General features: G+C 40.8%; 1 protein-coding gene and 1 long non-coding RNA gene across 6 annotated transcripts; one reads left to right on the top strand and one right to left on the bottom strand.

Moving 5' to 3' along the window:
* Window positions 1–1,822: 1,822 nt before the first annotated feature.
* Window positions 1,823–17,879, bottom strand: LOC110976809 (N-acetylglucosamine transporter UNC93A-like). Of its 4 annotated transcripts, none has more exons than XM_087136325.1 (4): window positions 17,526–17,879; window positions 14,470–15,442; window positions 14,095–14,362; window positions 4,806–4,913 (listed from the first exon to the last, which is right to left on the bottom strand). In XM_087136325.1, the coding sequence occupies exons 1-4, from the start codon at window positions 17,558–17,560 to the stop codon at window positions 4,882–4,884; spliced, it is 1,308 nt and encodes a 435-aa protein (XP_086992451.1). In that variant the 5' UTR covers window positions 17,561–17,879; the 3' UTR covers window positions 4,806–4,881. The 4 variants fall into 4 exon arrangements, with proteins under 4 accessions (XP_086992454.1, XP_022086111.2, XP_086992451.1 ...); XM_022230420.2 differs by lacking the exon at window positions 4,806–4,913 and adding an exon at window positions 8,705–11,006; XM_087136328.1 differs by lacking the exons at window positions 14,470–15,442; window positions 17,526–17,879 and adding an exon at window positions 1,823–4,339 and having other exon boundaries at window positions 4,646–4,913; window positions 14,095–14,160.
* LOC110976812 (uncharacterized) lies at window positions 12,016–17,120 on the top strand. Of its 2 annotated transcripts, none has more exons than XR_002597857.2 (3): window positions 12,016–12,528; window positions 13,448–13,603; window positions 14,179–17,120. It is a non-coding gene; the product is annotated as an uncharacterized LOC110976812 (long non-coding RNA). The 2 variants fall into 2 exon arrangements; XR_002597858.2 differs by having other exon boundaries at window positions 14,115–17,120.
* Window positions 17,880–18,421: the final 542 nt, after the last annotated feature.

The raw sequence follows: 18,421 nt of genomic DNA, 5'->3' as shown, positions 1-18,421 counted from the left end.
AAAAGTGCATGGCAACTGGCAAAGACAAAGCAGGCTGGAGTTTTCAATCGGTTTACAACATTCCTTGAGCTACACCCTATATTGTCTGGAACTTGTCTACATTTTTACCCTTTGAAAACACACGAAGGGTTTCCAGAACTACGTGATCGCAAAGTTGATCAACAGCCAGTAGTGTAAGTTCATCACAAATTTAATCACACATCACAATTTAAAGTCCATCACCTATATCAAAAGACCGTCTTCGATCGAAAAGTTGATCTGCGGTAGTGAGAGTCCATCACTGATTGCACAGTTGATCACCGATTGCAAACATGACCACTGGTAGAGACCATCACCGATTGAGAATATGCATCGCCGATTGTTAAGGTGCATCAAACGATTACATGCCTCTTTTGCGTTCCATAGAGCAGGGGGTTACAACTGCGCTTACGTCCCTCCCGACATATAGTTGTCTTGTTTCATTTTATGTCGTTTTCAGATAACGTGAAATGGTGCAGGAAAGAGGAAAAATAATAAGATCAACAACTAGATGCCATGAGTAATAGGACTAATTAAAACTGGGTTGGAAAAAGTGCCTTTTAAAACTCATTTGGGGATTGAAATTAACCAGAAATCAAAGCAACATGTCACTTTACATAAGCAATTTTTCAGTGAGGTAATTGATACAATTCTCAAATTATTTTTATAACACTTGACTTTACTAACCCCCGTTAGCTATATCTGTGTCTGTACACTATGCAATTTGTTCCTTTTTTCTGTCATTTGAATTTAAAACAGTGAGTTAACTAAATATTTAGAAGTTATTGAATGGTTTCTATTAAGCATTCAACCTTAAAACGAAGACTCTTAATATGAAGAACTATATAGATTAGGCAAAAAGCTGTTTTGAATTTGAGCTAATAGATCAATGGTGTCTTTCCATACACACGTCTACACATGCGCCAAGCGTTGCGTATCAGCCAAAACCGCTCCATGTTTATGGAGTCGATTTTTGTGTCCGTGAAAGTGAAACGCATGAACGCGTGTACGTAACGCATCCAAAAAACGCAACTAACTATGAAAAGCCGCCTTTATCCGATTGGACGCCATACTGCGGTGCGACTACACCGTCACGCACATTCCTCAGCTTGACGCAAGCGTACATTTGGCAAATCACGACACCCTATTGGTAGAAGAGGTATGTAACGCGCGCGTACCACCTGTCCACGAGCGTTGTGCCACCGCAGAAATGGCTTCTAATTCTGGTTGTCGAATGAGACTACATAGGCCTAATTATATTCGTCATTAACGTTTTCGTTGACCGCATAAAATTATAGCATAATGACGATACACTTTAAAGCAAGTAAGTTACATACAATTTTTAAATGTATTCACACCGGTGTATTTGGCCCTTTCTGTTTCAGTGTCTTTGGCAAGTCAGTTTCAAGAAAAGGGCACAGCCATCTTCTCTCATTATTATTTTCAATACGGCCGTTTCACAATAGTGCGCCACCAAGAGTTTGCAACACGTTGACCAATCATAATGCGCAAATTTTGTCGACCCAATGTGCGTTTGGAAAGGGTCGACAAATATTGCACATTATAATTGGCCAACGCGTTGCAAACTCCAGGTGGCGCACTATTGTGAATCGCCCGTATTTGTCGTACGTTTGATGATGCAAATGAGTGTGGTTTGAAGTTTGGTTTCACTTCTCATGTCTGGGGAATGTATTGGACAATTTTCTATGCAAATCTCGTCGGCGTTACTTTCTGTACCCTCTTGGTTGTACTTTTCATCTCTGTACTCAAAATGTGAAGCAACTGTTTGCATTTATGTCATTAATAAAGGATAATTCCAGATTCCAACATTTATTTTCATGCTTAAAGCATAAGAAGCACAAAAATTACCTCCCCAGTGTACAATATAAGATTACCATTAAAACATATATTAAGAACCTAAAGATACCAATAGATTATAGATACACGCAGTTACAGCAATTACAACAATACACATTTTACAGATTCAAAATTACAATGACGATGGAGTAAAATTGTAAGGAAGGGAACGATGGAAGAACACAAATATAGGAAGGTGGAAAATAGGGAGGACGGTGAGGAGGGAAAATGGGTGGATGGAGGGGGGTACAAAGGATATAAACAAACTAATAGAGGGTCTTAGAAAGCATTAGAAACACTGGAACGGTGGAATCAACACAAAAATCACAGTCTAGTAAGATAAAGTAGATTAAAAGTACACATTAGACCTATCTAGTCAAAGATGAAATCAAAATATGGATGGCTCATGGCAAGAAAGACAACTGAGTCTGTTTGTCTTGAGTGCAAGTTGGCGCACCCTACCAGATCGATTCCGAATAATGAAAGGATTGAGGGGGTAGGTAGAATCAGACAATATTTCATTGAACTTTGTTGTAACATGACGTTGGGCGATTTCATGTATACCCAAAAAATCGACCCCAATAATCCTCCGGGCTTGCTTATCTATGCGATGGAGTTTTCCGTGATTGCACAAAGAGAGTGGGTTAAACCAGCTAATACAGCAAAAGGTTATAATCGACTGAACCGTACTCTGAGAGAAAAGCTTTAAATTCTGACTACTAACGTAAAAAGATTTTAATTTTCTTAAAAAGCAAAGCCGTTGGTTAGATAGTTGGGAGATTCTAGTTGTATTCACATTCTAATTTAGTTTGCCATCAACAATTGTCTCCAAGTACTTAAACTCATGAACCACTTCAACAGGAGTATTGTTGATTATAATAGGTCCAGTGCTATTAGTTGTTTTACAGAAGTTGAATATCATTTCTTTGATTTTTTGTGCGTTCAAAATCAGGTGATTACGATGGCACCACTCAACAAATCTACAAATCTCATTTCTATACTCAATATCCAGTGATGTAATCGAGTATTTTTTGAGAACCAAGTTCTCCATCAAATATTTAACTAGTTAGGAGGGAACAAAGCTGAAGTACATCGGCATTTGATGGTACATGCATAAAGGTAAGATTACAAAGCAACATAATGACTTCAGACACTCACTGTTTGATTAAAATTAACTTGTTAGGACAAAAGTACTCGGAAAGTTCCCGGCCGAGTACTTTCCGAGTACCTTTCTCCTTAAAACTTAAATTTCACACAACTGGGAGTGCCTGAAGTCTAACATTTATTTTGTAATTTTACCTTTGCACATTTACCATCAAATGCCTGTGCACTCTGGCTTTATTCCCCCTTACCCAGTTGGTACTCGGAAAGTACTCGACTACAACACTGTCAATATCACAATTGTTAGTAATCAGTCCAGTAATAGCAGTGTCAGCGGCATATTTTGAAATTGAGATTTGCAGCTTGCTGTGATCATTTAACCGAGACATCAAGTTTGTACGCAATTGATCATGGGCAAGAATGTGATGTAAGATGTCTTGATCAAATCGCCCATAGCACTGGTTCAGATCGTCTAAAAATTGCTTTAAATCATCAGCTTGCATGTCTAACTTGTTCCGCTTAGCGTAACCTGTAATGTCCTCCGTGGCATCCCATGCGGCTTTAGGATTCTTAAATTGTATCCTTAGCTTCAAATAACCAACTTCAAGGGAGTCAACCAACCTTAGACAAACCTTTACCATGCCCCCCCCAGCAGCTGTGTGATCCCTGGCTTCACAGACTGCCAGGACCGTTTTTGGAAAACGTCACTGATACATCGTACAGACGACACGTAACTGTGTTTACGCATACCGCGCAGTGCAATGGTGGGATAGAGGGTCATCGGTGTATCATAAGCATACGAGTACGATTACCTCAGTTGTTTTGTGCAATCATCATTTTAAATTTTCTTACTGCACAAATGGTAAATAAGATTGCGGCTTTCGCTTTCTCGTGATCAAATGTAACTTGTTCGTGCACGACTATTATTTCTCCAACTCTTGCCGTACGGCGACCCTGCATTGCAGTGAGCGCAGTGATACGTCATCAGTACACTGGGCTATTGAAAAAAACTGGTAAAATTCTGGACGTGATTATAGACATCTTTACTCCAATTTTGCTTGGTTTGATTAAAGTTCAGTTTTGACATCAGCCAATGGGTCTCCATCTGAGCGATCGTTGTCTGTTCCACTTACTCCACTCTTTTCTCGCAATTCCCCACTTCCTTTCCTGGTGTGATATTCCACCGCGTAATACAACAGCATGGACACACCCAAGAGACTCATCAAACCGTAGATCTTGTAAGACACACACACGAACGAAAGGATACTAACAGCAAACGACAGGCAATAACCCATGCAGATGAAGAGGTACACGGCAGAGAAGGCAGGACCGTAGTTAGCCGGGAATAAGGCACCTACAAACACTAGAATTAAAAATATAATGTGAACGGGCAATCATACAATTAAATCAACATTTTTCATTGTTCATGTTAGTGTTATGTCAGATCACTAAGAATGTTGCCAGAATTAAGTCTTAACCCCACCAAGCTTCGGTAGTCAGGCAATGCGGACGCCGCAACCCTAGGCCTACTTGTAATTGTATCGTTTTGTTAGATCATTCAGGCCTATGTAATGAAGTTTGATTTGAAATGGCACATGTAGGCTTGGTCATAACTTGAAAAAACTAAAAGCCATGTAAGCTCCAGCACATTCGTGTGTTTGGTATTTACCTCGAATTTGCATTGGCATGACTGCATCTCCCACGGACCATACTACAGCCAAAACAAACAAGTGCCATCTCTGTCCCTCTTCAGGGTCCCAGACCACAGAAAAGACGAACGCTCCTTCAATTAGAGTTGCTGCAACCGTCAGCATGACCAGTCTGCTCACGTACTGCCTTAGCAATCCAAAGATGATGGTGAAAATGGCGTCGCTGGCTGCAAAGACTGCAATGATGTAACCAACGTCATGAACGCCCTGTGTGCAGCTGACAAACGACTGTAGGGGAAGTAGGGATTGGTACAAATTAGATAGAAATTCTTTGGCATAAAGCTAGTGTTTCAGAAGAACATAGCGACAGATGCAGCTTCCGATTTACCTTTGTAAAATCTCCCACAACGAACGAATAGTATGCACCAATAAAGACGGCGAAAGGCATGAGCATCAGCAGATGTGGCTCTCTCAAGGCGTGTAGTGTTGCCAGCCAGTTGGACTGTTTCTGTTCGGCTGATAGATTCGCCGATACTTCGAGGTAACAGGGTTTGACGTTGTCCATGAAGAACAGAGTGATTAGGGGAGCGAGTATCAGGCCACTGGCCGCAAAGACGCCTAAGAATATCTTGACCAGCATTTCCGGTGGCTGGAGTGTACCTATCGTCTCTTCAGGTATCTCTGCACCACAGTCCCGCGCACCACAACGACTAGAACTGAAGTTTGAACTGTCCAGGAGGCCCTCCTCTGATACGTGCCTTGTGAGGACTTGGGACAGAACAAATGTCGTAACAGTGTACGAGATCTGCCAGGACGCGGTTTGAAAGGCCATATACCGGCTCGTGAGAACTTCGGCGAGGCTGCTGCGTAACCCTGCCTTATTGACAGCAAGAATATTTAGCATTGTGGATATGGCCGCCCAACTAGGTCCCGTCCCCAGACCACAGAGGATTGCGGATGGGATGAGAATAAAAAACTTCGGATAGAAGTTGCTGGCAGCATTTAGCCCGTAAGCTACCGAACCTAAGATAAGTGTCTTCTTGGTTCCAAGTTTCTGTAGCATGACCGGTGATATCAAGAGACATGAGACGGTGAGTGCTGCATAAAAGCAGCTAAGACTTGCAAGGCCTAACCCCTTGGAATCATTCAAACTGCTCTGAAGTGATTGCAAAGAACTGAAACTCAAAGAGTCAAGTCCGAACACCACACAGACCGCCACTACGTTCACGGTGTGTCTCCCAACAAACGCCATCGTGGCGCTGTGTGTTACACTTGTGATTTTACAATCATGCAAACGTGCGTTTACACACGCACAGCGACAAAATGCGTGAGCCACCCACTAAAATGGACTGAGGTACGAACTTCATTTCAAACTTCAGACTTTTATACCATTAAATAATTTTTAATGGCACGGGCGAACATTAGACATTGCGATAAAACTGGTAAACGTTACAATCGAACTTTAGACAAGTTGATAAAAAAACAGTAAAATGTGATAACAAAATGTTCGACCGAGAACAGAAAAAAGATAATAAGCCAGCTCGTTAATACGCGCGTTTCACAATAGTGCCCCTCTCCAAGAGTTTGCAACGCGTTAACCAATTACGATGCGCGAAATCTGTCGACCCAATGCACATTTAGAAAGGGTCGACAGATTTCGCGCATTGTGATTGGTCAACGCGTCGCCAACTCTTGGAGACGCCCACTATTGTGAAACACCCGTATTACGAACCGTGCACGTGCGAATGAACTTCTGCAAAGATCATTTGTACATGAATAGACTTGATTTACTCATAGCTGTGTGTGTGTGTGTCGCGAACGGGCTGTTGTTGATATCACGATCGTTTAAGAAATTGCTAAAATATGGAAGATGCTTAAGACGAAACAGGGAAGAACCACAAACAGAATGAACGTTCTGGTAACCTACAAATCCGTACAGTCATGTAAAAAAATAACACTGAATAGTGTCCCAAAATAATTTACAATACTTTCCTATAACGTTTTCCACATACACGATTTCCACATACAGATGTCACTAATTTTCCCCTGCAGGGCCTTTTAGCCCTCAGAAAGCAATAATAATGTCCCAATAAGTCAAATTTAGCAGTGAGAAAAATCAAAGTATTGTCCTTGAAAACACTTAGTATTGTTCAGCCAAGCCTCATAGGGTTTGTGCACAGGGTGTCAAGTGATATTTGTATATGGAACTCACTCCCGGAAATCTTTACAAAAGCAGAATATAAGATATAATGAAACTGAAAATGGAAGAAAACTGAAAGTTTACGAGTTTAAACTATCAGGTAATTTCATAAGAATTAAGGTTGATAAGTGATTAATCAAAGTCCAGCATGTGGAATTTGTTGTTGTTCCTTAAAAACTCTTTCAATCGGGCGAATTTCATCAAGTGATAAATCTTGTTCACATCCATCCATTGTGTTAAGAGTTTGTAATGGTGACAGTCCGTAAAGATTATGCAAATTATTAAGTTAAGGCCAGTCACTTGACTTGACCAGTTAATCGCGCCAAGAATCACTCCACATTCCTCAACTGTGGATTGGCCACAGGAATGTCTGGTCGGACTTAAAAGATGAGGAATTCCGGTCTTCGTCGTATTCTGACCCAGGGCGTGGACGTGGCACTCGGCTCTTCCGTTATGCCGAGGTTTCAAGCACACCTTTAGTCCCTATGAGTGCCCATCGACAAGGCTTACCTGCCGTGTTGGTTACTGGCCGTAGCTCCTGTGGCTTCCCGCCACTGACCCGTCTCCGTGTCAACCCGGCCAACCTATGTCACACCTTCCTCACGCACCACGCCCAGTAGCCGTGCCCGCCCAATTGGACGCCTAGCCAGTATCCTGCCTGCTGGTTCGGCCACTTGTCCACCGTCCCACACAGTTCAAGTCCGGATGTCGAAGTCGCCTCAAGTTCACCACCAAGATCAAGGCAAGAACTCTGTCGCGACTTTCTGTTACCCGGCCGGCGGCCGTCTGGGTCAGGATTCCATCCGTGGAGGTACCTCCCCTCACACAGCCATGGCAAGCCGCAATAATTTATTTAATTTATAATGTATAAATTCGTTTACCGGTGATTTATTAGTCAAAGAAGTGTCAATTAATTTGAGTGCAGAGGATTAAACATATTGTTTTCCCTTAGTAAAGGAAACTTTCCTCCCTAGAAAGTAGCCATTTTGAAAATGCATCCCTCTGCAAAACGACTATATATTGCCACTTTCGGACCCGACTGCATTCAAATTGCTCAGTATTGAAAGCCCTTAGTCCAGGCTAGAGGTTCATATTTCTTTAATTCTCCAATTCCATGGCTCTCAGGACTCTCGAATATAGAATATCTTAAGTGGATAACTTTCATTAATGAGCTCGGCTGACATATGGCCTATTTATAGGAGTGCACCCGAAAGGGGCATCTATCGCAAAGATAATCATGCCCTCTATTGGTCCCCCTTGGGACCTAATGAGCTGACGTGTAGTCATGCAGTGCAACATACATATTACTAATTCGTACGTAAGAAATAATTTTTTTTCTTGTCCTAAATACACTTCCGTATCTTTGTTTCTAGCTGAGTACAGAGAAATATTTTATCTGTACACAACGTGGAACAAGTCATGGAACTACCGCAACTAGTTGCAGATGTAGTTTCATGAAAGGTTTGAAATGAAACGAAAACAGAATAAAATAACACAAGGTACAGTTGATTGATCGGTTCCATAATTTAGCCAAATCCGCAATTTTCAAAACCTGTCCTTTGTTTTATCACTGAATACCCGGTTCGTAGTTCTGTTATACAGTTTTCTTGAAGGTCTTTCAGAAAAATTTATTTTACTTAACGGAACCACCGTAGTGAATCACGAAGAGTGCACGTGGTTACGACTAGTTTCTGCCAATCACAGCTCTCTGCAATTGCGCCTGCACGTTCTACGCGATGCTAAATTTGTTGCGCTGTTGAATAGACGATCGTCGCGGGTGATTTTTTTTTCAAACCAACGACCACACTAAAATCGGAAATTACACGTATCTGTTAGCCCGCAATAAAAATAGGCCTACGTGTAATGTACTCTTTCAAATGTGTAAGTAGCTTCAAGATCTTAATTTTCTCATTTCCACAAACGACTTTTAGCTGCTCACAGTTAAAAAAGGCAAAGATCTTGCAGTTACTATCCTGGCCAGAAATTGGGCATATCGTCCCGCTGTATACCGCTATTATTTTCAATTTGTCGTACGTTGAGGGTTGTAAAAGGAAGGTGATGCGGACGAATGTGCTTTGAAATTCTGTTTTGCTTCTCATATTTGGAAGATGCATTGGACAATTTTCTATGCAAATCTCGTCGGCGTTATTTTCCTTATTCTCTTGGTTGTTCTTTTTGTCTTTGTACTTAAAGTACGAAGTATCCAAACTGTATGTGCATATATTTCACTAATAAAGGATCATTTTTTCCTTAGCTTCAAATACGCCCACTTTGGAGGAATCGACCAACCTTAGCCAAACCTTAAGTGAGCCCCCAAAGCAGGCGTGTTTTACCTGCTGTCAAATACCGCAAAGATCGTGTTTGAAACATGTCATCGATACATTACAGTCAGGTTGGCGTAGTGGTTCTTTCCTCGCCTTCCACCTCTGCGGTCCGGATTCGAATCCCTGCTCGGTCCACACGTGGATTGGGTTTTCAGTCCTATACCTTATTCCGTGGGTTTTACCTAGAGTATTCCTCTGGGGTTTTCCTCCCACCTGTAAAACTGTAACAGCTTCTCCTTGTCTCCTCTCTACAGGTTCAGGCGGAGCTACAGTGCCTAGGGCGCTTTTAAGAAATCCATGGTGTCATTACCACAAATAAATATTGATAATAACGCAGGTTTTCTCGCGCACTTTTTAAAATTGGCGCTCCAATTAACGTTAGGTTCATTCAACTTAGCTCGAACTTGATGACGATCCAGATCAACATTCAATAAGCCAAAAGAATTCGATTTAACTCCATGAGCATGCGATTGCAAATTCTTGTTGAACAAAAAGTTTAAGTCGCTATTCACTTTAGAAAATTCTCGGAACAGCAGTGAAATTCGCACAGGCACTCTGTGGTACTTGTAATGGGCATGCGATTTCGTGAATTGGCAAGCATTTCCGACATCTGTGCAATGTTTTTCATCGAAGTGTAAATTCGAAATGTTTGAGGTTTGTATAATTGTTTTCAAATTACGCCATGAAGAGAACGTGTTTCACTGGCAGAGAAATCCCTGCAATCACCTGAGTGGGAGAACCTGTTATTCTGTGATCTCAAACACTGAAATAAGATCGATGGCAGCAGCTCGTGGTCGCTACACAAGAACATCCAATGTTGATCGTGGTCGTTTGATTGAAGCATTTGAGGGAAATGGTCAAGATTACCTAGAACTGGCTGCCAACCTTGGAATATTGAAGATTTATGAAAAGAAAGAAAATTTGGGGATGAATCTGCCTCCCAGTCACCCTGAGTGATATTGAGTGACACTTGTGCATTGTGAAATTGAATTATACTGTTCCTAAATTGAATACTTGAAAGTGCACGATTCGACGTCTAGAAACGAAACTGAATGCGCAAAATTTGAAAAATGAACCCCGTGGATAACGGGCTTTGAGAAATCGCTTGAATGTGAATGCATGTTCACGAATTTGAATGCTGCTTACCATCGGCCCGGAAAACTGTAATATACATAAACCGCGTTTCTTAAAGCAATAGCCCTACGACCCAATGACGTATCACTGTGTTTACCCATACCGCGCAGTGCACTGGTGGGATAGAGGGTCATCGGTGTATCATAAGCATATGAGTACGGTTACTTCAGTTTCGGAAAGGCAGTTGTTTTATTCAATTATCTTTTTAAATTGTGGAAAATATACTGCACAAATGAAGACTGCGCCTTTTACTTTCCTGTGATCAAATGTAACTTGCACTTGCACTATTTCTCCTACTCGTGCCATACGACGACCCTTCATTGCATTAAGCGCAGTGACACGTCATCAGTACATTGGGCTATTGAAAAAACTGGTAAAATTCTGGACGTGATCATAAAAATCTTTACTCCAATTTTGCTTGATTTGAGTTAAGTTCAGTTTCGACATCAGCCAATGGGTCTCCATCTGAGCGATCGTTGTCTGTTCCACTTACTCCACTCTTTTGTCGCAATTCCCCACTTCCTTTCCTGGTGTGATATTCTACCACGTAATACAACAGCATGGATACACCCAAGAGACTCATCAAACCGTAGATCTTGTAAGACACACACACGAACGAAAGGATACTAACAGCAAACGACAGGCAATTACCCACGCAGATGAAGAGGTACACGGCAGAGAAGACAGGGCCGTAGTTAGTCGGGAACAAGGCACCTACAAACACTGCGGGGATCAAAAGAAACAATGTGGACACTCAGTCGCACCAATAAACGTTGTTCACCGCTCATGTTCGTTTCACATCGGATTACTGGGAAGTTTACCCAAGTTAAGTTTTAACCCCAAAGGAGGTTGAAACTATCGAAAATGGGTTGTGTTAACCCAGGTCTAAGGATTACAATTAATTTGTGGTTCATTTATCACCCACAAATGGGTCGATATTGTTTGGTTAGAACAACCCAAAAATATATTTCAACCACCACAACTGGAGCGAACACAACCCAAATTTAAGGCAGTTGCAGTTTTCACCCTACCGTGGATCAAAAAAATTTTTTTCAATGATCAAGAGTACATACATTTACAGAAATTGCAATGATAAAAACTAGACATTAGTCGAGCTTACTATACCAAAGCATCACTTTATGCAATTCATTTGGCCACAGAGGTATAAGAGTTGCAGTTTTAAAGGAACGCAATCACATTGAGTTTAACCTTAAATGAACAATAAAAGAGAAAAATGAACAATGAAAAGAGCACATCGACCAATGAAATGAGTCCAAGAGCAATGAAATGAGTAAAGAAAAGGAAATGACTAAAAGAGCAATGAAATGAATAAAAGAGTAATGCAAATGAGTAAAAGAGCAATGAAATGAGGAAAAGGATCAATGGAAATGAGTAAATAATCAATGAAATGAGTAAAATAAAAAATTAAATGAGTAAAAGCTTTGCTTCTACCCTTATACAATGAAAAGAGTAAACAAGCATTGAAAATGAATAAAAGAGCAATGAAATGAGTAAAAGAGCAATGAAATGAGTAAAAGAGCAATGAAATGAGTAAAAGAGCAATGAAATGAGTAAAAGAGCAATGAAATGAGTAAAAGAGCAAGGCAAATGAGTAACAGAGCAATGAAATGAGTGAAAGAGGAATGGCAATGAGTAAAAGAACAATGCAATGAGTAAAATACACATCGGAATGAGTAAAAGAGCAATGAAATCAGTAAAAGGGGCATGCAAATGAGCAAATGAGGAATGACAACGAAAAGAACTGATTGCATGTAGTGCCTCTGATATAACAAATTTAACAAAAAAATCTGGTAATAACTCTTGTAGTAATTTTTAAAATTACTGTAACAAAAATCCTTCTTGATATTCACTTAGAAATCTTTTTCTTGTGCTTCTTTTCTTATGCTCACTGCATACTGAGACTTTGGCTTGTTCTTTTCTTAAGGAGGACTCTTTTGTCGTTGAATAATCTTGAGCAGAGCTCAGCGTGCCCTTGGATTAGAGTCATTTACATTTGAATTACATGTACTTTGTATCGCTAGAGAAGGGAGGGCCACTCCCTTACATTCCTTCTGTTGGAAACTGGGTTGGACACTCTTTATAAAGACTATAGCCCACTACTGCCTGTCTAGGATTTGTGACTGGGTGCTGGTGAAGGCAAATGCCATTTTGATTTGTTTCTGTTGCGTATATGAGTTACAGTTGGGTGCCATTACTGAAACACATGTATATCCTGACAAATTCTGTAAGTTTATTTTGTAATCTTCATACATTTGTGCCCCTTGCCTCATCTCAGCCATGCCTGTAGTTCCTGTAATTCTGTTATTATTGAATAATTTACTTGTTATGCTGTATAATCGTAGATGTGATAATGTGAGTCGACTAAATTGTTCAAAGTTGGCACTTAATTCAGTTATTTGCTGGCTAGAGCCGCGAGCTAATTGGATACAGCCGAGAAATTTATTAGGCTGATTCTACTGTACTTATTTGAATCCATACTGCCAAATTGTAAATATCCGAAATGATGCAATTATTTTTGTTCATTAAATGCCGGAGGGCAGTTAGCCAGTGGCAAATGTAAAAACAGTTCTTTTCTCTTAAGTTGATTTGTGTGCGTTTCCACTACTGGCGCAGTCCTAATTAAAAAAGGATTTCGTTACATTACTATGATAATTATTGTAAAAAATCAACGTTAACAACGGGAAATAAAATTATTACTGACACCAGTATGTGAAGACTACTGAATTTGTTTCGTGTTATGTGACTATCGAGTAATAATTCTCGGGTCGGACGCCGGCCGGGAACTGCTGCACACTATTTCACAGCACAACAGGTAAATTTGCCCCTGTGTTACGTGTTAAAAATCCGAACTGACGTTAAACCGCCCACGAGCGTTCATTATTTTTATGTAATGATGTATTTTGCATTCATTCCACAATAAAGAACGACAGTAACGTTCCACTTTGTTTCAATTTGTAAAACTGTGTACATGTACAGGGTAACCGGGCGTTAAACACCAGTTCAAAAGATTATAAAATTCAGCCAGAGTCAAAACCACATGTACAGGTCATCTTGTGCAATAAATTTTAACCCATTTTCTTTACTATTCATATAATATCATATTATTATGCTTATGGATATTCATGCCCTTTTCCATTTTCAAGGTCAAGGTCTACTGAGGTCTTATCCCCTTGGTACATCTACAAGCTGAAAACGCTTTTAAACAGCAGACAGTGAGGGGCATGTCTATTTCAGCGTTGGTAGCGGCGGTGCGTAGGGCCTACAAGCATGCAAACACACCTGGAAACGAATGCGTTCCGGTACGAGTTGACTTTCACTACATTGCACGTACAATGACGTCAAATTGCACACTAAAAGGCACAAAGACTTTCAGTTCTCATTCGTACAGTTTCCTTCTTGCATAATACTTACTCATTAGAGCTTTCGTGATATTCCGCACTATTCACAAGTAGAGAAATGTCAGGAAAAACAAGGCCAAAATGAGAAAATTCCCTCTAAAATGTTGGCTTCACTTCCAACTTCTGACTCTGTTACTTTGGAGGTACGTGAGAAAGACGAGCAAAAATTTGACAGAAAATGGATTTTTATCGTTCGCAAGTTAGCGAAAGTTACTTTGAGTGTTTCGGTGTGGAAATAAGGGGCACACAGCTATATTTGAGCTTGATGTTGATCGATTCCTTTTGGGGTCCACTGTTCGAGTCAAGAAACATTTTACTGGCTTTTGGCTGTAGTGGGATTCAGTATACATACGCACAAACTAGCTGCGGGCATGAACATACGTGACACGTACCTCGAATTTGCATTTGCCAGACTGCATCTCCCACGGACCATACGACGGCCAAAACAAACAAGTGCCATCTCTGTCTCTCTTCAGGATCCCAGAGCACAGAAAAGACGAACGCTCCTTCAATTAGAGTTGCTGCAACCGTCAGCATGACCAGTCTGCTCACGTACTGCCTTAGCAATCCAAAGATGATGGTGAAAATGGCGTCGCTGGCTGCAAAGACTGCAATGATGTAACCAACGTCGTGAACGCCCTGTGTGCAGCTGACAAACGACTGTAGGGGAAGTAGGAACGTGTACAAATTACATATGAATTCTTAGGCATTAAGCTTAACACTTAAATTTTCAAGAGCAAAATGTTGAAGGCAGCATTTAAGTTTACCTTTGTAAAATTTCCCACAACGAATGAATAGTATGCACCAATAAAGACGGCGAAAGGCATGAGCATCAGCAGATGTGGCTCTCTCAAGGCGTGTAGTGTTGCCAGCAAGTTGGACTGTTTCTGTTCGGCTGACAGATTCGCCAATACATGGAGGTAACAGGGTTTGACGTTGTCCATGAAGAACAGGCCGATGAGTGGAGCGAGAATCAGGCCACTAGCCGCAAAGACGCCTAAAAATATCCTGATCAGGACCTCTGGTGGCCGGAGTGTACCTATCGTCTCTTCAGGTATCTCTGCACCACAGTCCCGCGCACCACAACAACTAGAACTGAAATTTGAACTGTCCAGGAGGCCCTCCTCTGATACGTGCCTTGTGAGGACTTGGGACAGAACAAATGTCGCAACAGTGTTCGAGATCTGCCAGGACGCGTTTTGAAAGGCCATATACCGGCTCGTGAGAACTTCGGCGAGGCTGCTGCGTAACCCTGCCTTATTGACAGCAAGAGTATTTAGCATTGTGGATATGGCCGCCCAACTAGGTCCCGTCCCCAGACCACAGAGGATTGCGGATGGGATGAGAATGAAAAACTTGGGATAGAAGTTGCTGGCAGCATTCAGCCCGTAAGCTACCGAACCTAAGATAAGTGTCTTCTTGGTTCCAAGTTTCTGTAGCATGACCGGTGATGTCAAGAGACATGAGACGGTGAGTGCTGCATAAAAGCAGCTAAGACTTGCAAGGCCTAACCCCTTGGAATCATTCAAGCTGCTCTGAAGTGATTGCAAAGAACTGAAACTCAAAGAGTTCAGTCCAGACACTACACAGACCGCCACAACGTTTACAGTGTGTCTTCCAACGAACGCCATCTTAGTATGGCGCTGTGTGAGACACTGATCTTTCACAGTTCGCTCAGCTTTAAAGTTACAGATCAAACTTTGAAGTTTGCCCGGACGTCCGCAGAGAGCATAATTGGCCCTGAAAGAGAGCAATTAATTTCATTACACAGTTCGCTCATTGGATTGCTTATCTTTCATACAGGACAGGCATGTACTTGCCCGAATAACGTAGTTTGTTTCTAATATAACTGATCTCAGCAAGAGTTAGGTTCTATATGATGAATGGAGCAAATGTTCTCCGACAAACCAGCCGCCAGGCTTTTACGGGACTTTCGGATATCTAAACTCTATCACAAAAATTGTGGACGAAGTAAGTCACAACTACAGACGTTGGCCTTTCACTTATAATGTCATAATGATGCACACATGCGCTTACACTGAAAATTTTATGTAATCAGGGTGAAAAACTCGTCAAAAATGAGGCAAATATTAATGCAAGTATTTCCTCAGTTGACAAGTTTGATTAGGAGAATAACAAATTAAAATCGATGTATACGAACGGGTAAAGTTCCTGGACGGATTAAAATCAGTGGACTAATTTCAATAATGGGCTAATCTGCTTATCGTCAATTGGGGATTAGACGTCGTCATGAAGACGAAATAATTTTACAAGAAAAATTCTTTGACCAATCTCTTTAAACCTTATCGTTACCAAATCAAATTTGCCCAAGGTTTGACTTCTTTTGGCTTTACGAACTTTGGTTCCCGGGTTTCCTGCCCTCGCCAGGCTGAAATGTGAATATGGTTTGTATTTGTTTCAAGATTTGGAAATTTGTACAATTTGGGTTTGCTCAATGTTAATCAGAGATTTAAGTGAAAATGTCGATTGGAATCTTGTTTTCAGACTGTTATTTAAGTGTGATAACCTTGAAAGTGGCGTGTAATGTGACCGGTTAACATAGTCACGACAACTGAAATCATTCAGAAAGACAGATTAATTTTCATGCATTATTGATCAATTCTCCTGCATTACTAATAAATTTGTTTTCTGCATTAATAGTTAATTTTCATGCATTACTAATCGTTTGAGAAATTAGTCAAATAAGACATTTTTTCACGACTAATTATAATTATTCAGAATTACCCATACATGAAAGTTTATTAATTAATCAAAAAAAGACAGCGTGCATGAAGTTTTAGCCAACTGACTTAATACAATTTTCAGCGTACATAGGCATAGTGTCAAAAGCCATCTTATGAGCCACCCATTGAAATGCACTGGGGCTCGAAGTTCATGGAAAACTTCAAACATACCGATGAATACATTTTGATGTCACAGGCAAACTTTAGCCATTGCAATAAAACTGGTAAATATCATAGTCGAACTTTAGACAAGCTAACAAAAATGATAAATATGATAACACATTTTCAGTCGAACATAATTATCAGAATGGTACTTTACACAATTTGAGAATATGCCTCCCCAGGGTGTACTAGGCCTACTTATGGTTTCATTTTATATTAACCTGACTATAGAGTTTAATTTCCCCTTTTCCATGAATAATAAGAGAGGGGCCTCAAATTTAAATAAGCTCATCAGTGGGCTTTTATATCACTCGTTTGCTCTCATGAACTTTGTTGATATTTCATGGATACAAAGGGAACTGTGACCACAATAGACTTATTGTTTTTCTGTTAGGCAAACATGTCAAACTAGCAACCCTGCGGATATTGAGGAATTGACCCGTCTACAACTGAGCGATGGGCAATATCTTAATAAACCACCGTATCTGAATCCCAAGAAACTGTTTCAAGGACATGCATGGTGAACAAAATTTCTCCTCCTTGAGTTAACTCGTGCATACGACTTCTATGAGGGCAACCCTTATTTCTATTCGACGGTGTTCCAATCTGTTTTCACTTTGAAGAAGGGAGGGTCGGTCGGTAGGTCGAAAAAATTCTATGTTGCCACCATACAGATGACTGAGTAAACCAGGCAAAATGCACACTAGTAGTTGAGGGGGTCTTACTGGCATCTTTCTAGTCCAACATGTTTGAAAGACTTCTGTGCCTACGTGCAATTCAAGTCATGTCTAATTTGGAGTAGGGCCTATAAAGATATGGAATTCCATAAGATATCGACTGTCAGCTGCGTTGATGTTTAGGCGAAATCGTATCCAATCGTACCCTCCACCCCCCACCCGAAACTCGAATTCTCTCACGTATGTTGATCGTCCGAGTCGCTCGATGAGTTCATGTGGTCCGCACTTCGACCGATAGGCAACTCTCTGTCTTCTCCGTGTATATAGTCACTTCGATTGTAGAAGCTGCATACAGAGAGAATTGCGACGTGAGTGTCCCAATGCCTCACTACCCGGGAACACAACTCCACATGATTTTTTTCCGTGGGCGGGTGCGTAAAAATACTGCAAAGTAATCAGCCATTTTGGTTCTATGCAAAGTCTGAAGATGGCGCCCGCTCCCTTTTATGTACAGTTCTGCCGAGAGGTTTACAACAGCGCCGCCAATAATCATTACGACACTCGCCATGCTCTCTTTTAATGTAAGAACTTTTGAAAATGTACACAATTTTACGAAAAATAGACATGAAATGAAATTGATGCATCGGAATTCTGCTTCGAACGCTTGCCTCAAGAGTTGCAAAGCCACAGATCATAAACCACCCAAAACCTGCAACCTTGAATTCCGACTCTTAGGCCTAAATGTAATTCTGTGGACCGTACCGTATTTCTTTTTTACTCACCCAGTGTAGACAATGTGAAAACGTAAACTACCAACGGATATGTCATAAATTATCTAAATGTCGTTACTGTTACATGTAATTTGCATCTTTAGACAAAATAAACCATGAAATTTAGACAATCGTTAATTGTTTTGGCTGCAAATACTGTCCCATGCTGAAGCATTTCACAAAATAGGTTGGCACTTTTAAAGAACAGTAACGGACCAGAAGTTTTAAAGTATCAAAACTGGCGTACCAGACCACACCAGAATCATACTCCATGAGTATTTTCTCCGTCATCGAGGGCGGGTTTATTCTTTTTTCATAGCATGCAGTGCATGCTGGATCAGCAACACTAAAATCCCGCTTCAAATT

Source organism: Acanthaster planci, linkage group LG01 (genome assembly GCF_054643075.1).
Source record: "Acanthaster planci isolate LZ-2023a linkage group LG01, COTS_SCS, whole genome shotgun sequence".
Classification (NCBI taxonomy): Eukaryota; Metazoa; Echinodermata; class Asteroidea; order Valvatida; family Acanthasteridae; genus Acanthaster; species Acanthaster planci.
This window is presented reverse-complemented; position numbering and strand designations above follow the sequence as displayed.